This window comes from Oncorhynchus gorbuscha, linkage group LG14 (genome assembly GCF_021184085.1).
Source record: "Oncorhynchus gorbuscha isolate QuinsamMale2020 ecotype Even-year linkage group LG14, OgorEven_v1.0, whole genome shotgun sequence".
Lineage (NCBI taxonomy): Eukaryota > Metazoa > Chordata > Actinopteri > Salmoniformes > Salmonidae > Oncorhynchus > Oncorhynchus gorbuscha.
The window spans coordinates 20,608,726-20,634,846 of NC_060186.1; the positions used below are offsets into that span (position 1 = coordinate 20,608,726).

Below are 26,121 nucleotides of genomic sequence, written 5' to 3' on the forward strand. Positions count from 1 at the left end.
GCTATTAAGTGATGTTTCTTTTTTAAGAAATCCCCCCCTTTTTTAAGAAATCTCAATTTTAAAGGGATTGTTCACCCAAATTACAAAATGACATATTGGTTCCCTTGACCTGTAAGCAGTCTAGGGACGAGGTATGACAGCAACCCATGCTTCGGTTTTGTATGGACACTTTTTTTCAAATGCTAACTTGTTAGTATTTGTGGCACAAGTCCAATGCAAATCAATGACAATTTTGGACAGGTAACTAGTAATTGTAACGAATTACATTTAGAAAGTAACCTACCCAACTCTCGGTGTGTGTGTGTGATTAGTGGAAGTGTTATATTTAAGCAATAAGGCCAGAGGGGGTGTGGTATATGGCTAATATACCACAGGTAAGGGCAGATCTTTTATGCACGACGCAAAGCGGAGTGCCTGGATACAGCCCTTAGCCGTGGTATATTGGCCAAATACTACAAACCTCTGAGTGCCTTATTGTTATTATGAACTGGTTACCTACATAATTAGAGTAGTAAAAATACCCATGGTATAAGATCTGATATACCATGGCTGTCAGCAATTCAGGGCTCGAACCACCCGGTTTATAATATGGACTAGGCTACCTTATATAAGTAGAATCGTTATGTTGTATTATACCTTGTTATGTGACAATTCTATACACTATAACATCTGTTTGCCTTATTGTTTCTCTCACTGACATCAAATGTGCATTGCAGACGTCACATGCTAAATTGTGTCTGGCACGAGATAAGATTATTTTAGAACATGTTTTGGTGAAGCATCATGCCCAACACCACAACGCCCCTTTGAAGATGAATGACTTTCCCATCACTTTACGTATTTTCAATCACAACATAATAATGGTTAACAAATTAAAAACGGTTGTTTTACTTTTTGTCCATCGAGAAGCTTTGTGTTCGAGCGAATCAACTCTGGAAGTAGGATACATATCATCATTACCGTGCGCATAGCCTCTCTCCCTCTCAAGTGTTATCACGTGCGTGAGCTAATTTCTACAAGCAGCGTTAGGGTTGCACACAGATTTAACTTCTTAGCGAGAATGTTGTGGAAACTCGGTCTGATTGAGGTCAAATATTTAGATAATTGGAATTGTGATGAAGACAAGAGGCGGGAAGAAGAACTTTTGAGAAATACCTTCTTCTATGACCTTTAATAAGCCGGTGGCTTTACTGCTCTTCATCCATATGAGAAGTTTCCCCCTGAGCTCGAGACATCTGCCGCGCACTCTGCGCTGTCTAAAACTATCTTCCACCGGGAATATTACGCGCTTTTGTCATAGGTTGTTGTATTACCTCATTGGAAAATATAGGACGATTGTTTCGTGGTAGACTTGGTAAGTGACTCAACATTTTTTCTTCTTCTCCTACACAAGTGTTTGATAGCTTTTGTTGTGACGCTTCACTTATGCTGAGCATCACAGCTGGAATAGACCGAAGCTAGGTCTACCACGAAGACAACTATATGTTAGTTAGCGTTTATTTATTTAGGCTACTTGCAGTTCAAGTGTTTTTGGAAACCCATGACTCGTACTCCATCACAAATCATATAATTTATGCTTTGTATGCATCAAAGATTCACAGTGAATTGAGGTGAGGAATCTGCCTACCTACACTGTAACAGAAAACTACATTTCATACGGTAATTTGAGGTATTATCAACACACACACAAACTCGGAAATGTTTAACTGTGCCGCACACTGTCGGAAATGGCGCATTGTCGGAAAATGTCTGTTTCGAAAGATACTGTAATTCCACCCCACAGAATACAGTGCCCTACCATATATAGGGCAGCAGGTTACCTGGTGGTTAGAGCGTTTGGCTCATTAAAACATATTGAGGTGTGCTTTGTAAGAGGCTATATTTGTTGCGCCCCTGAATGAAAATGCTGTAACAATTTAACTCTGTGTTTAAAGTGAGTCATCAATTCAAAATGTACAGTGCCTTCATAAAGTATTAACACCCTTTGATTTTTTCCCACATTTTTTTGTGGGATTCAAATGGATTTTTTTTTGTCAACGATCTACACCAAATACTCTGTAATTTCAAAGTGCAAAAAAGTCTAACATTTGTAATAAATGTGTGAAAAATAAAACGCAAATCTTGCTTTCATATGTGTTCAATACATGTTAGAATCACCTTTGGCAGCAATTACAGCTGTGAGTTTTACTTGGTAAATCTCTTAAAGAGTTTTGCACACCTGGATTTTACAATATTTGCACCTTTTTATTTTTATTCTTCAAGCTCTGTCAAGTTGGTTGTTGATCATTGCTAGACAGGTATTTTCAAGTCTTGCCATAGATTGTCAAACCACTTTAAGTCTAAACTGGTATCAGTTAACATGGGTGCCGGAGAGGATGGCTGACGTTTTATGGGCTCCTGACCAATTGTGCTATTTTGTGTGGGTTTTTTTCCCACTGTTTTTAACTTTTTAGTACATAATGTTTCCGCCATCATTTCCTATGACCCAAAATAAATAGGTTTTGGACATCAGAACAGCGATTACTCACCTCGAACTGGACAAGGATTTGTTTCTTTAATGAGTCTGAAGCTAATTATGTACGGCTCTTCCCGGAACAGGCCCACATCCCCGTCAATTGTATGAAGAGGAGACACCGTTACAGAGGTCGAAGAGCTGACTGCGTCGGGGAGTGGATAATCTGCCTTTACCTCCGTTCAACTGGCGAATGTGCAATCACTGGAGAATAAACTGGATGAGCTCCATTCGAGACTATCCTATCAACAGGACATCAAAAACTGTAATATCCTATGTTTCACAGAGTCGTGGCTGAACCAGGACATTGATAATATACAGTATAAGGCCATAAGCAAACAAGAAAATGCTTATCCAGAGGTGGCACTTCTTAATGCAGAGGTGGTGTTTCTTAATGCAGGAAAACAGATATCCGGTTTTACCTAATTTCTACCAGTATGTCACACGTGCAACTAGAGCGGGAGGGGGCAATTCCAGTCCCTGAATGGGCATCTGCCAAACCCAGATTCATCCGTTGGACTGCCAGATGGTTAAGTATTATTCATCACTCCAGAGAACACGTTTCCACTGCTCCAGAGTCCAATGGCGGCGAGCTTAACATAACTCCAGCCGACACTTGGCATTGCACATGGTTGATCTTGTGTGCGGCTGCTCGGCCATGGAAACCCATTTCATGAAGCTCCCGACGAACAGTTATTGTGCTGACATTGCTTCCAGGGGCAGTTTGGAACTCTGTAGTGAGTGTAGCAACTGAGGACAGACGATTTTTACACACTGTGAGCTTTTGTGGCCTATCACTTCGCAGCTGAGTTGATGTTGCTCCTAGACGTTTCCACTTCACAATAACAGCACTTACAGTTGACCAGGGTAGCCCTAGCAGGGCAGAAACTTGACGAACTGACTTACCTTCCCATGACTGTGCCACGTTGAAAGTCACTGATCTCTTCAGTAAGGCTATTCTACTGCCACTGTTTGTCTATGGAGATTGCATGGCGGTGTGCTCGTTGTTATACACCTGTCAGCAACGGGTGTGGCTGAAATAGCCAAATCAACTCATTTGAAGGGGTGTCCACATACATTTGTGTGTGTGTATGTAGATATATATATATACAATTTGTCCTGATGGTTACACTGCAGGGCCAAAACCTGAACCCCAGCATGACTGCTTGCAGCTACAGTATATTTCTATCTTGATTGGATCATTTGAGTGGATGAGGGGAAGCTATTTACTATTCATAAGGTTGTAGGCTGCCTGAGAGACAGGGAAGGAGGGAAGAGTGCAAGAGAGAGACAGGGGGAGAGGGATGAGAGAAAGAGAACGTGTGTGAGAGAGAGAGTTGGGTGGGTGCTCTGGACAGGTTGCATCTAGATCACTTGGTACTCTCATGTCCAAGGCTCTTTGGTTGAAAGTAGGAGCAAGCAAGTAGGAGCAAGATTCTAGGATTTAGGCAGTATTTGAGTGTCATCTCCCCTTTGATTTTATTTTTTTGTTGTTGCCCAAAGTGTGTCAAATCTCAGTCTATATTCTTAATCTATGATATGCTACTAAAACCATTTGTTTTTCTAATAAAATACTGTTATTTATTTCCCGTGGACTGCAATCCAAAAAAATCTTAAAATCAAATTGAATTTGTTGGCCTTCCTAGCCTTCGGACTGGAGCAATGCTGCTACAAACACACTTATTTTCTGGATAGGAAGAGATCTGGGTCACATGCTTGAATCATCTATTTGCAGGGTTGCATGCATCAATGCCAAGAAATTCCATAAGGGTAACTCTGCCCAAGGAAAACGTGAGCCATCTGTGCAGGATGGAGCCGGCGGCCAAGGAGAGAGGGACGACAGAGAACGGAGGCAGCTCCTCGACGAGGGCGCAGCGCTCCTCCTGCACCAGCCTCAAGGTACGATCAGAACCTCTAGGCCTCCCTCTGCCTCTCTCTGATTGTCTTCGCCTCTGACTCTCTGAGACTATCTCTGACTCGCTTAAGGTCTCTATTCAATCCGTATTATGGAAGTTCAGTGTTACAGAACGATTTAAATTTAAAGGCAATTTTCCCGCATTGGCGGAGACTGCATTCATGTCGGCGCAATCAGAAATTACCTTTACATTTTAAATCACGCAATTGGTCCTGCTTCAGCAATACAGATTGAATAGAGCCCTAACTCTCCTCTCCTCTCCACCTCTCCTCTCCTCTGCATGCCTCCTCTCCTGTTAAGGTTAGCATTTAGTGGGAGGGGGGGGCAACTTCTACATTTACATTACATTTACATTTAAGTCATTTAGCAGACGCTCTTATCCAGAGCGACTTACAAATTGGTGCATTCACCTTATGACATCCAGTGGAACAGTCACTTTACAATAGTGCATCTAAATCTTAAAGGGGGGGATACTTATCCTATCCTAGGTATTCCTTAAAGAGGTGGGGTTTCAGGTGTCTACGGAAGGTGGTGATTGACTCCGCTGTCCTGGCGTCGTGAGGGAGTTTGTTCCACCATTGGGGGGCCAGAGCAGCGAACAGTTTTGACTGGGCTGAGCGGGAGCTGTACTTCCTCAGTGGTAGGGAGGCGAGCAGGCCAGAGGTGGATGAACGCAGTGCCCTTGTTTGGGTGTAGGGCCTGATCAGAGCCTGGAGGTACTGAGGTGCCGTTCCCCTCACAGCTCCGTAGCAAGCACCATGGTCTTGTAGCGGATGCGAGCTTCAACTGGAAGCCAGTGGAGAGAGCGGAGGAGCGGGGTGACGTGAGAGAACTTGGGAAGGTTGAACACCAGACGGGCTGCGGCGTTCTGGATGAGTTGTATGGGGTTTAATGGCACAGGCAGGGAGCCCAGCCAACAGCGAGTTGCAGTAATCCAGACGGGAGATGACAAGTGCCTGGATTAGGACCTGCGCCGCTTCCTGTGTGAGGCAGGGTCGTACTCTGCGGATGTTGTAGAGCATGAACCTACAGGAACGGGCCACCGCCTTGATGTTAGTTGAGAACGACAGGGTGTTGTCCAGGATCACGCCAAGGTTCTTAGCGCTCTGGGAGGAGGACACAATGGAGTTGTCAACCGTGATGGCGAGATCATGGAACGGGCAGTCCTTCCCCGGGAGGAAGAGCAGCTCCGTCTTGCCGAGGTTCAGCTTGAGGTGGTGATCCGTCATCCACACTGATATGTCTGCCAGACATGCAGAGATGCGATTCGACCACCTGGTCATCAGAAGGGGGAAAGGAGAAGATTAGTTGTGTGTCGTCTGCATAGCAATGATAGGAGAGACCATGTGAGGTTATGACAGAGCCAAGTGACTTGGTGTATAGCGAGAATAGCAGAGGGCCTAGAACAGAGCCCTGGGGGGACACCAGTGGTGAGAGCGCGTGGTGAGGAGACAGATTCTCGCCACGCCACCTGGTAGGAGCGACCTGTCAGGTAGGACGCAATCCAAGCGTGGGCCGCGGCGGAGATGCCCAACTCGGAGAGGGTGGAGAGGAGGATCTGATGGTTCACAGTATCGAAGGCAGCCGATAGATCTAGAAGGATGAGAGCAGAGGAGAGAGAGTTAGCTTTAGCAGTGCGGAGCGCCTCCGTGATACAGAGGAGAGCAGTCTCAGTTGAATGACTAGTCTTGAAACCTGACTGATTTGGATCAAGAAGGTCATTCAGAGAGAGATAGCGGGAGAGCTGGCCAAGGACGGCACGTTCAAGAGTTTTGGAGAGAAAAGAAAGAAGGGATACTGGTCTGTAATTGTTGACATCGGAGGGATCGAGTGTAGGTTTTTTCAGAAGGGGTGCAACTCTCGCTCTCTTGAAGACGGAAGGGACGTAGCCAGCGGTCAGTGATGAGTTGATGAGCGAGGTGAGGTAAGGGAGAAGGTCTCCGGAAATGGTCTGGAGAAGAGGGGAGGGGATAGGGTCAAGCGGGCAGGTTGTTGGGTGGCCGGCCGTCACAAGACGCGAGATTTCATCTGGAGAGAGAGGGAGAAAGAGGTCAGAGCACAGGGTAGGGCAGTGTGAGCAGAACCAGCGGTGTCGTTTGACTTAGCAAACGAGGATCGGATGTCGTCGACCTTCTTTTCAAAATGGTTGACGAAGTCGTCTGCAGAGAGGGAGGAGGGGGGGGAGGAGGATTCAGGAGGGAGGAGAAGGTGGCAAAGAGCTTCCTAGGGTTAGAGGCAGATGCTTGGAATTTAGCGTGGTAGAAAGTGGCTTTAGCAGCAGAGACAGAGGAGGAAAATGTAGAGAGGAGGGAGTGAAAGGATGCCAGGTCCGCAGGGAGGCGAGTTTTCCTCCATTTCCGCTCGGCTGCCCGGAGCCCTGTTCTGTGAGCTCGCAATGAGTCATCGAGCCACGGAGCGGGAGGGGAGGGGAGGACCGAGCCGGCCTGGAGGATAGGGGACATAGAGAGTCAAAGGATGCAGAGAGGGAGGAGAGGAGGGTTGAAGAGGCAGAATCAGGAGATAGGTTGGAGAAGGTTTGAGCGGAGGGAAGAGATGATAGGATGGAAGAGGAGAGAGTAGCGGGGGAGAGAGAGCGAAGGTTGGGACGGCGCGATACCATCCGAGTAGGGGCAGTGTGGGAGTTGTTGGATGAGAGCGAGAGGGAAAAGGATACAAGGTAGTGGTCGGAGACTTGGAGGGGGAGTTGCAATGAGGTTAGTGGAAGAACAGCATCTAGTAAAGATGAGGTCGAGCGTATTGCCTGCCTTGTGAGTAGGGGGGGAAGGTGAGAGGGTGAGGTCAAAAGAGGAGAGGAGTGGAAAGAAGGAGGCAGAGAGGAATGAGTCAAAGGTAGACGTGGGGAGGTTAAAGTCGCCCAGAACTGTGAGAGGTGAGCCGTCCTCAGGAAAGGAGCTTATCAAGGCATCAAGCTCATTGATGAACTCTCCGAGGGAACCTGGAGGGCGATAAATGATAAGGATGTTAAGCTTGAAAGGGCTGGTAACTGTGACAGCATGGAATTCAAAGGAGGCGATAGACAGATGGGTAAGGGGAGAAAGAGAGAATGACCACTTGGGAGAGATGAGGATCCCGCTGCCACCACCCCGCTGACCAGAAGCTCTCGGGGTGTGCGAGAACACGTGGGCGGACGAAGAGAGAGCAGTAGGAGTAGCAGTGTTGTCTGTGGTGATCCATGTTTCCGTTAGTGCCAAGAAGTCGAGGGGCAGGAGGGAGGCATAGGCTGAGATGAACTCTGCCTTGTTGACCGCAGATCGGCAATTCCAGAGGCTACCGGAGACCTGGAACTCCACGTGGGTCGTGCTCGCTGGGACCACCAGATTAGGGTGGCCGCGGCCACGCGGTGTGGAGCGTTTGTATGGTCTGTGCAGAGAGGAGAGAACAGGGATAAACAGACACATAGTTAACAGGCTACGGAAGAGGCTACGCTAATGCAAAGGAGATTGGAATGACAAGTGGACTACACGTCTCGAATGTTCAGAAAGTTAAGCTACGTAGCAAGAATCTTATTGACTAAAATGATTAAAATGATACAGTACTGCTGAAGTAGGCTAGCTGGCAGTGGGTGCGTTGTTGACACTACACTAATCAAGTCGTTCCGTTGAGTGTAATAGTTTCTACAGTGCTGCTATTCGGGGGCTAGCTGGCTAGCTAGTAGTGTTGTTTACATTACGTTGCGTTAAAAGAACGACAATAGCTGGCTAGCTAACCTAGAAAATCGCTCTAGACTACACAATTATCTTTGATACAAAGACGGCTATGTAGCTAGCTACGATCAAACAAATCAAACCGTTGTACTGTAATGAAATGAAATGAAAATGTGATACTACCTGTGAATGCGACCGGGTTGTTGAGTTCTATTCAGAAGACGTTGGCTAGCGTTGGCTAGCTGTTGGCTAGCTAGCAGAGTCTCCTACGTTAAGGACGACAAATAGCTGGCTAGCTAACCTCGGTAAATTAAGATAATCACTCTAAGACTACACACTCTAAACCTAAACAACACAATTATCTTGGAACGAAGATACGAAGACAGCAAAGACAGCTATGTAGCTAGCTAACACTACACTGATCAAGTCGTTCAGTTGAGTGTAATAGTTTTCCCAGTGCAGCTAATCAGTGGACGTTAGCTAGCTGGCTAGTGAAGACTATGTTAGGACGGCGAAATACGATAATTATACAATTATCTTTGATACAAAGACGGCTATGTAGCTAGCTGAGAAGAAATTGCTAAGATTAGACAAATCAAACCGTTGTGCTATAATGAAATATAATGAAATGTAAAAAGTTATACTACCTGCGGGAGCGAAGCGCCGATGCGACCACTCGCTCCAAACCGGAAGTTGTTCTACCTGGAACTTCCTCTAGGAATACTACCTCTGTTGTGGCAGGAACATGTTTTTCTCCTATCATGTTTAGCTTACCATGTTGTTTAATGTCATTGGGCCTTGATAGCCTTTCTTTACGATTTGGGGGGGAGGGGGACTCTGTAGAGTTTGGTTTGTAGACAACAGGCATGGTAGTTAGCCTGCTGTGGTGATGGCAATCCCCAAAATTAGAACTCCAAATTAGTCAAACCCTGGACAGGGAGTGAGTTGTTCTGGACTGCAGGTGCTGAATGTTTGGCAATATTGTTGAGGTAGTACAGCATATGGACGAGCTGCCCACGGAGTGACCCAATCTTAGACCCCAGGAGAGCAAGCAGAAGTGACTGTGGCAAGGGAAAATAACTCGGGAAGGAAGAAAACCATGAGGATTCAGGCACAGCTAGCAAGCCAACCCTCTTTTGGCTGGTTGGGTAGGAATCGGTGCAGGAGGTGTCTGTGAAAGGAGGCAGGAACTAGAAAACAGTGCTTGAGTTAATGTAGGTTCTGAGAGATGAGCATTTTGTGTGCTCTCCTGATGTTGATGTCAGAGCGGATGTAGGAATGATAGGCTTTAGAGGACCAGCATGCAAGGATTTTTATAGTATGGTCTGGGATAGGGTTGCAAAGGGTCGGAAACCTTCCGGTAAATTTCCATAGGAGTTAAGCCCGAGATTTTGGGGAATTTTGCTTAAATTCATCAAAAACGTTAGCTTATAACAGTGAACCTTTTTTTGTGGGATACACATAATGCAATTCTAGGTCTTGTGGCATATTTTGTTTAAATTATCCCCAATTCAATGGAATTACAACCCTCGGCATGCACAGTGCGTTCTACCATCACATGTGCAGTGCACTCTTCCATCACATGTACAGCTGATTCTCAAGATCTTACACACTAATGAGATGTTATTGAGCCCACACAACTATACTTTCTAAGCCAAGGACTACATGCTTTCTGGTAAGTTTTTATTACAATATTGGGTGGGTGGAATATATTTTATACCACAGTTATTTTTTTGTTAACTAGTAAATAGTAGCCTACTGCAAAGTGTATTTAAATCATTTCTAACTTGTTAACAATTTCTGCTAGTTAGTTTTTGCTACCATGTGGGTTTTACCTTGCTTGAGCCTGCTAACTGTTTCACCTGTTTCCATACATTTTTCATTTAAAAAAAAGTTATCTTACAAAGGAGTTGTTTAATCTAACATTATCTGTACATGGAATTGTATATTATTTGTATTTTTGTACAATTCTTTTTCTAATCTTTACAGGAAAATGTCACTGGCACTGTCTGATGTGTGGAGTCATTTCAATGCAGCTAATGTAGAAGGGAAAGCTGTGTACATTTGCAAATACTGTGCCAATCATATGTAAAGAATGAAACAAAGATGCAGAATTATCTGGCCAAGTGCATAAAGTTCCCTCATCGCTCACAACAAGCAATCTCTGACAAAAGCCCCTCTACTTCTATTCGAGATGAAAACGATGATTCAGACACCTTATTGATAGCAACAGCTCATGGTCCTCCTTTGACTCAATGGAGGAACATAGTCAGAGAAATGCTGATGAATGTCTTGCTCGAGCTGTATCTGCAACTGGTTCACCTCTGATGCTCACAGGCGATCTGTACTCTAAGATATTTCTGAATGTTCTTTGCCCAGCATACACCCCTCCAACCAGACATACTTTATCAATTAATTTGCTGGATGCAGAGTTCAACAGAGTTCAAGTGAAGGTCAAGCAAATCATAGAGAAAGCAGACTTTATTGCAATCATCTCTGATGGGTGGTCGAATGTTTGAGGGCAAGTAATAATTAACTACATCATCTCCACCCCTACATCATCTACAAGAGCACAGACACAAGGGACAACAGACACATCAATCTCTACAATGCAGATGAGCTGAAGGCAGTCATCAATGACCTTGGAACACAGAAGGTATTTGCACTGGTGACCTACAATGCTGCGAACATGAAGGCTGCTTGGTCTAAAGTGGAGGAGTCCTACCCTCACATCACACCCATTGGCTGTGCTGCTCATGCATTGAATCTGCTCGTCAAAGACATCATGGCACTGAAAACAATGGATACACTCTACAAGAGAGCCAAGGAAATGGTTATATATGTGAAGGGGCATCATGTTATAGCAGCAATCTACCTCACCAAGCAAAGTGAGAAGAATAAGAGCACCTGAAGCTGTCCAGCAACACCCGTTGGGGTGGTGTTGTCATCATGTTTGACAGTCGCCTAGAGGGGACTGAGTCTCTCCAAGAAATAGCCATATCACAGTCTGCTGATATGGATAGCCCCATCGAGAGGATCCTCATGGATGATGTATTTAGGGAGGGGGAGGGGTGTAAGCAGCCTGACGTCCTGAAACCTATAGCAGTAGCCATTGCACGGTTTGAGCGAGACAATGCCATCCTGTCTAATGTTCAGACTCTGCTTGCTGATGTAAGAGAAGAAATCCGTCCTGCCCTGCACACTTCACTATTGCTCCAAGCAAAGGAAGCTGCAGTTCTGAAATACATCAAAAAGTGTGAAGATTCTGCATGAAGCCCATACACGCCACAGCATACATCTTGGACCCCAAATATGCTGGCAAGAGCATCCTGTCTGGTGCAGAGATCAAAAAGGCCTATGGTGTCATCACTACCAAGTCTTGTCACCTTGGCATGGATGATGGCAAGGTTCTTGGCAGTCTGGCGAAGTACACTTCCAAGCAAGGGCTTTGGGATGGAGATGCTATATGGCAGTCGTGCCAACATATCTCATCAACCACCTGGTGGAAGGGACTTGATTTGAGGCGCTTTCCCCTGTTGCCTCCATCATCCTACAAATCCCACCAACGTCAGCCTCCTCAGAGCGCAACTGGTCCTTGTTTGTGAACACACACACCAAAGCACGCAACAGGCTGAACAAGGATTGAGAAATTGGTCGCCATCCGGGAAGATTTGAGGCTTTTTGGGCCTGACAACGAGCCATCCTCAATAAGGTTGGAAAGTGACAGTGAAGATGAGGCCTCAGAGTCTGATGTTCAAGAGGTGGACATTGAGGTCCAGTGAGAAGACATGGAAGCCTGAGAGGAAGACAACCAAAGCTTTAGTTTCTAGACTGTCATTTTGCATGTTTATGTTGAAAATGTTTTTGGGAGATGCGATGGATCATTGGACATCATTCAATATTCAACAGGCCTACAAGCCCTCAGTCCAGCCTCTCTTGCGGTCAGTCTGAGCACTGATGGGGGGATTGTGCATTCCTGGTGTAACTCGGGCCGTTGTTATTGCCATCCTGTACCGCAGGTGTGATGTTCGGATGTAACGATCCTGTGCAGGTGTTGTTACATGTGATCTGCCACTGCGACGACGGCCAACTGTCCGTCCTGTCTCCCTGTAGCTCTGTCTTAGGCGTCTCACAGTACGGACATTGTAATTTATTGCCCTGGCCACATCTGCAGTCTTCATGCCTCCTTGCAGCATACCTAAGGCACGTTCACGCAAATAAGCAGGGACCCTGGGAATCTTTATTTTGGTGATTTTCAGAGTCAGTAGAAAGGCCTCTTTAGTGTCCGAAGTTTTCATAACTGTGAGCTTAATTGCATACTGTCTGTAAGCTGTTATCCACAGGTGCATGTTCATTAATTGTTTATGATTCATTGAACAAGTATGGGAAACAGTGTTTAAACCCTTTACAATTAAGATCTGTGAAGTTTTGGGGATTTTTACAGTCTATTATTACTTTACATGAAGGTCAGTCAATCCAGAAAATTTCAAGAACTTTGAAAGTTTCTTCAAGTGCAGTCACAGAAACCATCAAGCACTATGTTGAAATTGGCTCTCATGAGGACCTCCACCGAAATGGGAGACCCAGAGTTACCTCTGCCGCATAGTATATGTTCATTAGCTGTTCATTAGCTGTTCATTAGTTCATTTGCTGCCCAAATAACCCAATTGAGATGTTTTGGGCTGAGTTGGCCCGCAGAGTGAAGGAAAAGCAGCCAACAAGTGCTCAGCATATGTGGGAAATCCTTCAAGACTGTTGGAAAAGCATTCCAGGTGAAGCTGGTTGAGAGAATGTCAAGAGTGTGCAAAGCTGTCATCAAGGCAAAGGGTGGCTACTTTGAAGAATCTCAATTATAAAATATATTTTGATTTGTTTAACACTTTTTTGGTTACTACATGATTCCATATGTGTTGGAAATGCACACATCTGTCTTTATAAGGTCCCACACTTGACAGTGCATGTCAGAGCAAAAACCAATCATGTGTTGAGTCACAGATCTGGAGATGGGTACCAAAAAATGTCTGCAGCATTGAAGGTCCCCAAGAACACGGTGACCTCCATCATTCTTAAATGGAAGAAGTTTGGAACTACCAAGGCTCTTCTTAGCCCTGGCTTCCCGGGAGGTGACCTCAGCGAGGTGACCAAGTACCCGATGGTCACTCTGACAGAGCTCTAGAGTTTCTCTGTGAAGATGGGAGAAGGACCACCATCTCTTGCAGAAGGACCACCAGCTCTGCAGCACTCAACCAATCAGGCCTTTATGGTGGAGCGGCCAGACATAATCCACTCCTCTGCAAAGAAACGACTGTAAAACTCACATGACAGCCCACTTGGAGTTTACCAAAAGACACGTAAAGACTATCAGGCCAAGAGAAACAAGATTCTCTGGTTTGATGAAACCAAGATTGAACTCTTTGGATTGAATGCCATGCGTCACATCTGGAGGAAACCTGGCACCATCCCTAGGGTGAAGCATGGTGGTGGCAGCATAATTATGTGGGGATGTTTTTCAGCGGCAGGGACTGGGAGAATAGTCAGGATCGAGGGAAATATGAACAGAGTAAAGTAAAGAGATCCTTGATGAAAACCTGCTCCAGAGCGTTCAGGACCTGACTGGGGTGAAGGTTCACCTTCCAACAGGACAATGACCCTAAGCACACAGCCAAGACAACACAGGAGTGGCTTCTGGACATGTCTCTGAATGTCCTTGAGTGGCCCAGCCAGAGCCCGGATTTGAACCCAATTGAACATCTCTGGAGAGACCTGAAAATGGCTGTGCATCAACGCTCCCCATCCAATCTGACAGAGCTTGAGAGGATCTGCATAGAGGAATGTGAGAAACTCCCCAAAGATAGGTGTGCCAAGCTTGTAGCGTCATACCCAAGAAGACTCGAGGCTGTAATCACTGCCAAAGGATCTGAATAGTTATGTAAATGAAATATTTCTGTTTTTAATTTTAATACATTTGCAAAATTTTCAAAAAAACTGTTTTTGCATTCCGTTTTGGAGTATTGTGTGTAGATTGAGGGGAAAAAACATTATAATCCATTTTAGAATGAGACTGTAACGTAACAAAATGTGAAAAAAGTCAAGAGGTCTGAATACTTTCCGAATGTACTGTATATGCGTTAAAACATATTACAAATGGCATTTAGTCTTACATTTGATAAAGACATACACAAGTAATATAATATTAATAAAACAATACCTTTGAAAGAATAAGGATAAGGGGATACATTGTCTTATTCAAACATTAAACTCAGGGATATATTCATCAGAGACTGTTAACGTTCTTTGCTTCACGGAAACATGGCTCACTGGAGAGACGCTATCGGAGGCAGTGCAGCCAGCGGGTTTCTCCACGCATCGCGCCGACAGAAACAAACATATTTCTGGTAAGAAGAGGGGCGGGGGCGTATGCCTTATGGCTAACGAGATGTGGTGTGATTACAGAAACTCAAATCCTTCTGTTCACCTGATTTAGACTTCCTCACAATCAAATGTCGACCGCATTATCTACCAAGAGAATTCTCTTCGATTATAATCACAGCCGTATATATTCCCCCCCAAGCAGACACATCGATGGCTCTGAACTAACTTTATTTGACTCTTTGCAAACTGGAATCCATACATCCTGAGGCTGCATTCATTGTAGCTGGGGATTTTAACAAGGCTAATCTGAAAACAAGACTCCCTAAATTACATCAGCATATCGATTGCGCAACCAGGGCGGGAAAACCTTGGATCATTGTTATTCTAACTTCCGCGACGCATATAAGGCCCTGCCCCACCCCCCTTTCGGAAAAGCTGACCACGACTCCATTTCGCTGATCCCTGCCTACAGACAGAAACTAAAACAAGAAGCTCCCACGCTGAGGTCTGTCCAACGCTGGTCCGACCAAGCTGATTCCACACTCCAAGACTGCTTCCATCACGTGGACTGGGATATGTTTCGTATTGCGTCAGATAACAACATTGATGAATACGCTGATTCGGTGTGCGAATTCATTAGAACGTGCGTTGAAGATGTCGTTCCCATAGCAACGATTAAAACATTCCCTAACCATAAACCGTGGATTGATGGCAGCATTCGCGTGAAACTGAAAGCGCGAACCACTGCTTTTAATCAGGGCAAGATGACTGGTAACATGACCGAATACAAACAGTGCAGCTATTCCCTCCGCAAGGCTATCAAACAAGCTAAGCGTCAGTATAGAGACAAAGTAGAATCTCAATTCAACAGCTCAGACACAAGAGGTATGTGGCAGGGTCTACAGTCAATCACGGACTACAAGAAGAAAACCAGCCCAGTCACGGACCAGGATGTCTTGCTCCCAGGCAGACTAAATAACTTTTTTGCCCGCTTTGAGGACAATACAGTGCCACTGACACGGCCTGCAACGAAAACATGCGGACTCTCCTTCACTGCAGCCGAGGTGAGTAAAACATTTAAACGTGTTAACCCTTCGCAAGGCTGCAGGCCCAGACGGCATCCCCAGCCACGCCCTCAGAGCATGCGCAGACCAGCTGGCCAGTGTGTTTACGGACATATTCAATCTCTCCCTATCCCAGTCTGCTGTCCCCACATGCTTCAAGATGGCCACCATTGTTCCTGTTCCCAAGAAAGCTAAGGTAACTGAGCTAAACGACTACCGCCCCGTAGCACTCACTGCCGTCATCATGAAGTGCTTTGAGAGACTAGTCAAGGACCATATCACCTCCACCTTACCTGACACCCTAGACCCACTCCAATTTGCTTACCGCCCAAATAGGTCCACAGACGATGCAATCTCAACCACACTGCACACTGCCCTAACCCATCTGGACAAAAGGAATACCTATGTGAGAATGCTGTTCATCGACTACAGCTCGGCATTCAACACCATAGCACCCTCCAAGCTCGTCATCAAGCTCGAGACCCTGGGTCTCGACCCCGCCCTGTGCAACTGGGTACTGGACTTCCTGACGGGCCGCCCCCAGGTGGTGAGGGTAGGCAACAACATCTCCACCCCGCTGATCCTCAACACTGGGGCCCCACAAGGGTGCGTTCTGAGCCCTCTCCTGTACCCCCTGTTCACCCACGACTGCGTGGCCACGCACGCCTCCAACTCAATCATTACGTTTGCGGACGACACAACAGTGGTAGGCTTGATTACCAACAACAACGAGACGGCCTACAGGGAGGAGGTGAGGGCCCTCGGAGTGTGGTGTCAGGAAAATAACCTCACACTCAACGTCAACAAAACTAAGGAGATGATTGTGGACTTCAGGAAACAGCAGAGGGAACACCCCCCTATCCACATCGATGGAACAGTAGTGGAGAGGGTAGTAAGTTTTAAGTTCCTCAGTATACACATCACAGACTAACTGAATTGGTCCACTCACACAGACAGCATCGTGAAGAAGGCGCAGAAGCACCTCTTCAACCTCAGGAGGCTGAAGAAATTCTGCTTGTCAGCAAAAGCACTCACAAACTTCTACAGATGCACAATCGAGAGCATCCTGGCGGGCTGTATCACTGCCTGGTATGGCAACTGCTCCGCCCACAACCGTAAGGCTCTCCAGAGGGCGGTGAAGTCTGCACAACGCATCACCGGGGGCAAACTACCTGCCCTCCAGGACACCTACACCACCCTATGTCACAAGAAGGCCATAAAGATCATCAAGGACAACAACCACCCGAGCCACTGCCTGTTCACCCTGCTATCATCCAGAAGGCAAGGTCAGTACAGGTGCATCAAAGCTGGGACCGAGAGACTGAAAAACAGCTTCTATCTCAAGGCCATCAGACTGTTAAACAGCCACCACTAACATTGAGTGGCTGCTGCCAACACACTGACTCAACTCCAGCCACTTTAATAATGGGAATTGATGGGAAATGATGTAAAATATATCACTAGCCACTTTAAACAATGCTACCTAATATAATGTTTACATACCCTACATTATTCATCTCATATGTATACGTATATACTGTACTCTATATCATCTACTGCATCCTTATGTAATACATGTATCACTAGCCACTTTAACTATGCCACTTTGTTTACATACTCATCTCATATGTATATACTGTACTCGATACCATCTACTGTATCTTGCCTATGCCGCTCTGTACCATCACTCATTTATATATCTTTATGTACATATTCTTTATCCCCTTACACTGTGTATAAGACAGTAGTTTTGGAATTGTTAGTTAGATTACTTGTTGGTTATTACTGCATTTTCGGAACTAGAAGCACAAGCATTTCGCTACACTCGCATTAACATCTGCTAACCATGTGTATGTGACAAATACAATTTGATTTGATTTGATCAAAATTTAACTGTAATTACAAAAATATAACAAAGAATATACTATAATAACAGTAATGGTATTTTACAACTTCAGTTTCTTATGTATGAAGTTTCTTACATAGATTTCTCTTGGCCTATAGCCTAATACTCAGAATTAAAAGCATACAAGAACAGGGAAATGACCAGTGACAATCTGAGCTACTGGGTGAAGACTAGGAGACCCTTAACTAGTACCTAGTTGTGTACTGTATGTATATCTATGTATGTGTCCTGTAAGCATGTGATTTGTCCCTCAGCCCTGTTTACAGCCTCAGTAGCATGTTGTCCAATCTCTACAGCCCCTGCCTATCCTTGTCACGGTGGAGCACAGGTGACATGTCTATAGTGTCGTCTTCCTCACAAAGGTCTGACAGCTGACAGTCCACCACAGTGTCCTAGAGAGAGAGAGATGAGAGTATTTACAAAATGATATACCTCATTTATATATAGGCAGGGGTGAAAGTTAGCTGGAATGGTCTGGTACGGAGTATCTTCAAAATGAATAGTGGGGGTACGCTGTACTGGTAGAACATGAGCCTATCACAATAATTAAAACAGAGATTACAAAACTGTAGGCTATTACACTATTTATCATTACTGCATGGCAGTTGTATGAAACATTTGCAGATATACTTGTGAAATGCGCTCCAAAGTGCAGTGTAGTTTGATGACAAAGAACAATTTTTGCCAAGGCAGAGATGAGTGGCCCTGACAGAGACGTGCGCTGACAGCAGTGTACGCATCAATTCAGGTTACAAGACTTGTTTAGGCCTAAAGAATGACAATCACCGAATGTCATAACACTTTTTGGTGTTTTGTAAGTGATGTCTCTTTGCGCTTATCCAATGGCACTGTATAGATGCCAGAATGATTCGCCAAATAGTTGGAATAGTAACTGAAGTCTGGACACTTACTGTAGGCCTCATGTAGCCTATTCTAATATTCACTCCTGCAGAATTTAGTGTTACTCACAGTAAAATGAAAGAATGTTAATTTTGTCTCAGGAACAGGAGTGGAGATACTGATATGATTTCTTTCTTTCAGCATCTTGAGAGAATGAGAATGTGCACTTATGGAGCTGTTGTGTAACCTAAATGTGGAATTTATTTCAGGGTCATAAAAGCTCACAGTAATTATCCAAGACGAACTGAAATAATATCAAAAACATGTTGGATCGTTTTCACAGCTTTTCATTTTCTTAAAACTGTTCAAAGTGATATAATTTGGTCCCCTGGTCCCTAAATGTCCTTGCTATGTGAGAGAAGCAGAAATGAAAGAACTTTACCAATGTCAACTAGATTGATCAATGCATCATTAACATTCTATCGATTTATGACATCGTTCTGGTGAACAAGGCTTTATGTAGTATTCTAGACAAGCATCAAGTAATGACAGAGAAGAGAAGAGAAGCAACATGTATCTAATTATAGACAAGTTGACTAACAAATAGCTTACCAAATGTCGGAAATTATAAGCAGAAAAATATCTAAATGAGGCTTAAGAACCATTTTCGCTGAGTACTGTGCACAGGTAGCCTGCATGAGCTTTTTAAATAATTGTTTGAAAATTTGATGAAAACATTTGTTGAAAATGTTATGAAATCATGACTGGTTGTGTTTATGCCACATTAAAGGGTAGCCTAATACATTGCAAAAGTTAAATAACAAATCTTGACTATTAGGCCCATAGAAATCCAATCAAATTAATGGGGATTCTATATGTAATTCTTTGATTAGGTCATGCACAAATAGGAAGTCCCATACTGGGAATAAATTACATTTACTTTCACCCCTGCCTAATAGTACATAATAATAATAATAATAATAATAATAATAATAATAATAATAAATCATTGACAGTTAAATTCCAGTCAAAAAGCTTGGCTGAGAGGCATCAGCATCATGTGGTGGCTTCTCAACTTCCTCCAGTTTCTCCATTTCAATCTCATCCTCTTCGTCCTCGTCTTCCCCAAGTGACGATTACCCTTCAGCATGTAAAAAGGAATCATAAATGGAAGGCAATTGTTCAAGTTAGATGGCAGCCAGAAGGCATACTCTTTTTAGGAATCACAGATAAAAAAAAATAAAAAACGTAAAATATGTAGCTAGTTAGCTAGCTAGCTAATAATGATTGTAGCTAGCTATTTGGGAATCATACATTTTACTGGTGAAATAGCAATCATGTAGGAGCCCTCTCTTTTGCCTGGCTAGCTAGCTATTTTTATATCTAATCACTAACGTTAGCCAGTTCGTTTTAGCTATAGGTCTAGCTCATACCTAATGACAAATGCTCTTCAAATTGTCAATATAAATATTTTATTTTGTACAGATATCAATAAGATAACATTTACATCCAAAAGACAAGACGAGCTAAATCAAGTAGCCACCTTGTCTCGTTTTGGCTGATTTGTCTACTCGACTTGTTATCAAAATGTTATTTCACAGACTCATCTTATCAATCTGAAAAAATACTCTAAAATGTACATATTATAATTACCAACATAAAAACGAATTGCATACATTTTCTTACCTTCATATTGTTGTCCTGACAAAGCTGTCAAAGTTGTGAGAATTCGTTCAGGTCCAGTAAAGGTGAAGCGCCACCCAGTGGCAGCATTCACTTTCAGTCTCCACACCAAAACTCCCAATTTTCTCACTCCTACCAATGACTCATGGGTGTCAGTCGTTACTATGGCAATTCAAGATGGCGCTAAGATCAAAATGATAAAAACAGAGATTTTTCTAAGATACAAGCACATGTTTAGTATTAGTGGATTGAATACATGTCTTTGCTCAGCTTCACTTCCTGAAGTGTTTCCATTCCCTTTGCAGAAGGCAGGGTTGGGGAGGGCCTTGTAGCCATTCTGGAAGGGAGAGTATGCAGCATGTGCTGTCTCAGGATATGCAGTTTCCAGTTTGCACGAAGTTCAGTGTAGTTCCTTGAGAGCCGTCGCTGTGTAGGCAGTGAATATAACCCCCAGAAAATTATTTTGGGAGCTAATGTGGTCAGAATTAGATGTGTTATTCCAGATTGGGAATTCCTGTACGTTACCACAATCACACCATGTTGTTAATCATGAGACATACTCCTCCACCTCCACCCCGGAAAGTTCCTTCTTCCTGTCCGCACGATGAACGGAGAACCCCGCTGACTGTATGGACGGGGACAATATATCCAGAGAGAGCCAATGTAGTGGTCCATATCCCAAGGATATTAGCTCAGTTCTACCCTCTCGGGTTATGGACTTCTGTTGTTTTCTCCTGAAGCACTCTGGAAAGTATGTCAGTCAATCCAATACCTGCCAACGAACGTTGTTGCCATAGTGAAACATGAAAAGTGACTGACGTTGCTCTCCCAACAGAGCACATTAGGAACTGTCACGTGTGCTCCCTCTCTGGCCTCTAGGTCACCAGGCTGCTCGTTATGGCGCACACCTGTCAACAGCGTTACGCGCATAATGACACTCACCTGGACTCCATCACCTTCTTCATTACCTGCTCTTTATATGTCATTCCCTTTGATTTCTTCCCCAGTCGTCATTATGCCTGTTTCATGTCGGTGCTCTGTTTGTGTTTCTTGTTTTGTTCATTTATATATTAAATGTACTCACTCCCTGAACTTGCTTCCCGACTCTCAGCATACAGCGTTACAGAATGATGCCATAAACAAGGGGAAGCATCAGGGAGTGTTTTTTGTTGTTGTATGTTTTGGTGTTGGAGGTGATGTCGGGTCCGGGTGTCCGTACTGGAGCTACCTGGGAGGCCTCAGCCGGTTTGTCGGGTTCCCCTGCCTCAGCTGGCCTGACAGGTTTCCATACCTCAGCGGGATCGAAAGGCTCCCATGCGTCAGCTGGCTCGACAGGCTGCCTTGCCTCAGCACGTTCGATAGGCTCCCATGCCTCAGCTGGTGAACAGGTTCCCGTGCCTCGACTGAGGCAACCGGGCAGATCTCAGCCAGCTCATCAGGCTCTCACGCCTCTGCCGGTTCGTGATGTTTCTGTGCTGAGGCGGAGGCGACCGGTCCACTCCGGATCCCCGGGATCTTCTCTTTGGTTGGCGTCCTGCGGCTGGAGCCGAATGCGCCAGGGAGGGGGTACTGTCACGTATGCTCTCTCCCCGGCACTCTAGGTCATTATGTTTCCGCGCCTCAGCCGGATCGACAGGTTCCCACGCCTTAGCAGAGGTGACCGGTTCACTCCTGATCCTGGAGTGGACCGTGTACTCCCTCTCCGGCCTGTGTACTCCCTCTCCAGACTCTAGGTAACCAGGCTGCTCGTTATTGAGCACTCCTGTCACCAGCATTATGCGCATAATGACACTCACCTGTACTCCATCACCTCCTTGATTACCTGCACTTTATATGTCATTCCCTTTTGTTTCTTCCCCAGTTGCCATTGTTCCTGTTTCATGTCGGTGTGCTGTTTGTGTTTCTTGTTTTGTTCATTTATTTATTACAGTTATTCACTCCCTGAACTTGCTTCACAACTCTCAGCCTACATCCTCTTTCTCCCTTTTAAATTCCTTTGATATATCCACTGCGCCACTCGGGCAAAGAGATATATTCAATCCACTAATACTAAACATGTGCCCCGGTTCGAATCCAGGTTGAATCACATCCGGCCGTGATTGGGAGTCCCATAGAATGGCACACAATTGGCCTAGCGTCGTCTGGGTTTGGCCGGGGAAGGCCGTCATTGTAAATAAGAATTTGTTCTTAACTGACTTCCCTAGTTAAATAAAAAATACAAAGAAATTATAAACTGAATGGGCCAAGGGAAATTTTGTAGCCACCCTCAAATTCATAGACACAGTGCTAAGGCTGCTAAGGCTGACAGTCCATCGCCGTGTGCGAAATCTGTTTTGCCTATTACTTACTAAAACTGTGTACTTATCATACTACATACAATTTAGAACATACTGTTTAGTAAGACTGTATGCAATAGGCAACAAATACTAACATATTAGACTCATATTAGTGCTGGGGACAATAAAAGGCCACTCTAAAATGTGCAGTTTTGTCACACAACAGAATGCGACAGATGTCTCAAGTTTTGAGCGTGCAATTGTCATGATGACTGCAGAAATGTCCACCAGAGCTTTTGCCAGAGGATTGAATGTTCATTTCTCTACCATTAGCCGCCTCCAATGTCATTTTAGAGAATTTAGCAGTATTTCCAACCGGCCTCACAACCACAGACCACTTATATGGTGTGGGCGAGCGGTTTTGTGTGGGCGAGCGGTTTTGTGTGGGCGAGCGGTTTTCTGATGTCAACGTGCCCCATGGTAGCGGTATGGGCATAAGCTACGGATCGAGTCTGAGTCACAAGTCCCTATGGCTGAATTCCAAGTCCCAGTGCTCGTGTCCTGGTCCAAGTGTTCAAGTCTGAGCCACTGGATTCCACATTAACTCAAAATAAAGTTATTTACCCAGTCAGATATAGTGTAGTGGCCCAACAAACGTAGTGGCGGTATTATGGGTCATGTCCTTTGAAGGGTAGCCTAAGGTCTAGAATTAATCAGTTTTCTCTCAGGAATAGAGGTAGACTTGGCTACGTTGGCTACAGAACCTGTGTATGAAATGCAGTGTGAAAGATTACTTTTTTATAGCCTACTCAAGGGAGAGAAAAACATAGCTAGACTTTTGTTTTACTATTAAACTCAGTGCTGCTATTGTTTTTATTTCTTAAAGCAGTGTGTGTTTCTTAATTAAGGCAAAGCGTAGCTGAATAGAAGGCTGGTGGTGATTGGTTAGCTCAAGTGAAGCAAGAGAGTCACCTGCGTATTATGTATAAATGGAGCCGGAGCGGAGCCTGTCTGCTTTTCTGCCCACACGCATCGCTTTCTCCCCTGCAGCTCACCGGCTGTGTTGCCCGGGTGTGACACATCCTTCCCACTGCTTAACAGAACTGCACATCTGTGTTGCTAATATTATTCATGGTTATTATTGAAAAGCTCTCAATCTCTTCAAAAACTCTTGTCCAGTCCACACTTAGTAGTCAGATGTTAGTCACGTAGATAATTTTGTCTCGTTTTAGTAAACTGAAATGAAAAATAATTTTAGTTTACTTCTAGTTTTTCTGGCTCTATTTAGTCAGATATAGTCTCGTCAACTGCCACTGTAAAATAGGTGTTTAATTAATATTTTGTGAAGCCCCACCCTTCAGCTTTATAGCTGTTTTTTAAATCAAGGAGTAGGCCTTTAATTGCCTAAAAACATCCTTCCCCCTGACACAAAGGATTTGCGTCCACCTCAGAGCTCAGAGAGTAGCAGCTTGTTATTCTTCAGGATTAAAGCTACATGAGACAATGGTGTCTCAGCCTCTTAAAATAAGACTGTTTGTTGAAGTATGTTCAAAGTTGAAAAAGGTCAGTTTCTCAGGATTGTTAGTTAGCCCGCCGGTGTGGCTTGGGGTTCTATGGTGCTTGTTTGAACTGTAATGCCATGATAAATACATATCACAATATTCTACTCGTTAGCATATCGTCAGATTGTTTCCACTGGTATTGGTAGACTAACAGGAAAGTACGTGGTAACTCGAATGGGTACTTTCTGGTACACAAATGGTGTAACCAAATGGTGCCTAGTTGTAACGGGTGTCGTCGTCGGATGAGGAGGAATCAGACCAAAGTGCAGCGTGGTAAGTGTTCATGACTTTTATTGAACTGAACACTGAAACAAAAATAACAATGTGAAACCGAAACAGTCCTGTCAGGTGAAGAACACTAAACAGAAAACAACTACCCACAAAACATAGGTGGGAAAAAGCTACACAAGTATGGTTCCCAATCAGAGACAATGATAGTCAGCTGTCCCTGATTGAGAACCATACCCGGCCAAAACAAAGAAATACAAAACATAGAAAAAGGAACATAGAATGCCCACCTAAATCACACCCTGACCAAACCAAAATAGAGACATAAAAAGCTCTCTAAGGTGACACTAGTGGTGCTTGATTCAAATGAATCCCAAAGAAACAAATAGCCTGAGTAATTAATAGATGATTAGTTTATTACCATTTTGCCATGTTATTTCTTAGTAAATGGACTTCCTGGTCATTTCTGTTCTTTAAGGTAAAGTGCTACCTTTTTCTCTTTCATATTCACAATGAGATGAGGCAATGGGGCTAATATGGCTAAGATCAACTTATGTTTGAATATTCACATGTAGCCATTTCTATGGCTAGAAGACATTTTAGAAATCAAAGATCTAAAAAAAGAGATTACAATAGAGCTCAGATTGTAAAAGTATTCTCTTTTTAGTCATAGATATGGCTAATCCACGTGTAACCTCGATAGGCATAATATGACCATGCAAAAAAAGCCATTTTGGGTTGATCATGGGTTAATTGTGACTGCGAACACTCTATAGACCCTTTGTTGGGGTGTAAAGAAAGGATCTATTGTATGGCCTTGCATTGAAACCGTATGGCTAACTAAAGCTGATTAACTGTGACTATGTTAGTTATGACAGTGCTGCCAGTGAGATTTGACTTAAACATGTTGACACACATGTGAACCATAGATGTGATGACATAAATTCAGAGCTGGGCTCAGACAGTGTTTTCCTTTCAAATAAATGCAGATCACTGAGTTATTGGTTTTCTATTAGTGTACGAGATATTCTAGGCCTACATGCCATTCTACTTTGCTCTGTTGATACATGATATTTATTCTAGGAGACAATATAATTATGTAGTCCCATTAGACAAGCTTATGCAAAGTGTTCTACCTACTAGGCTGCTGTGTCTGTCTCTGAATAACTAAACATTAGAAATGCCATGTCATTATAGAAGAGCCGAATGGATTTGTTAGCTGTTAGCTAGGATTTGTTAGCTCTTCTCTAAACCCTTAGGCACCTGAGATTACTCTTACTGCTCTCTGTATCCTAATAGCCTCCGATAGAGTTACCAGCAGAGGAAATCCTGAAGCCGTAGTGGTAAATTCTGGGAAATTAGGTTCCAGAGGGCTCTGGTCACGTGCAAGGTTTGGCTGCTGGTCAGGTTGCTACTTCCATGCATGTGTAATGTGATCTAACTGTGATCTAGCTCAGAGTAAGGCAATATGGCCAAAATATCATATTTTTGACTGTATTTTATGTTTTTGAATAATCAAAGTTCAAAAACTGTTTCATGAGTAGTGCATGCATTTCCTTCAGTCATGTTATTATTTCCACACTGTATCACATTTATTTTGTCTTTGTATGCCTCTATTTTGTAAAAAAAAAAAATTATGTACAAAATAATTATTCTCCTCTATGAACATGTATACTGAACAAAAATATAAATGCAGCATGCAACCATTTCAAAGATTTTACTGAGTTATAGTTCATATAAGGAAGTCAGACATCTGAAATAAATTAGGCCTTAATCTATGGCTTTCACATAACTGGGAAAACAGATATGCATTGGCTGGTCATAAACCTTTGAAACAAAGGTAGGGGCGGGGATCAGAAAGCCAGTCAGCATCTTGTGTGACTACCATTTGCCTCATGACGTGCGACACATCTCCTTCACATTTGAGTTGATCAGGCTGTTGATTGTGGCCTGTAGAATATTGTCCTACTCCTCTTCATTGGCTGTGCGAAGTTGCTGGATATGGGCAGGAACTGGAACACGCTGTCATACACATCGATCCAGAGCATCCCAAACATTCTCAATGGGTGACATGTCTGGTGAGTATTCAGGCCATCGA

General features: G+C 44.0%; 1 protein-coding gene across 3 annotated transcripts in view; it reads left to right on the plus strand.

The window, feature by feature from the left end:
• The first annotated feature begins 986 nt into the window (after window positions 1–986).
• Window positions 987–26,121, plus strand: part of LOC123994621 (solute carrier organic anion transporter family member 1C1-like) — a 78,790-nt gene continuing 53,655 nt past the window's right edge. For 2 of the 3 annotated variants that reach the window (XM_046297448.1, XM_046297449.1), the window contains exons 1-2: window positions 987–1,354; window positions 4,248–4,411. In XM_046297448.1, the coding sequence (XP_046153404.1) occupies window positions 4,262–4,411 (150 nt within the window). In that variant the 5' untranslated portion in view covers window positions 987–1,354; window positions 4,248–4,261. The remainder of the gene's footprint in view (window positions 1,355–4,247; window positions 4,412–26,121) is intronic. The other variant, XM_046297450.1, reaches the window with a different exon arrangement.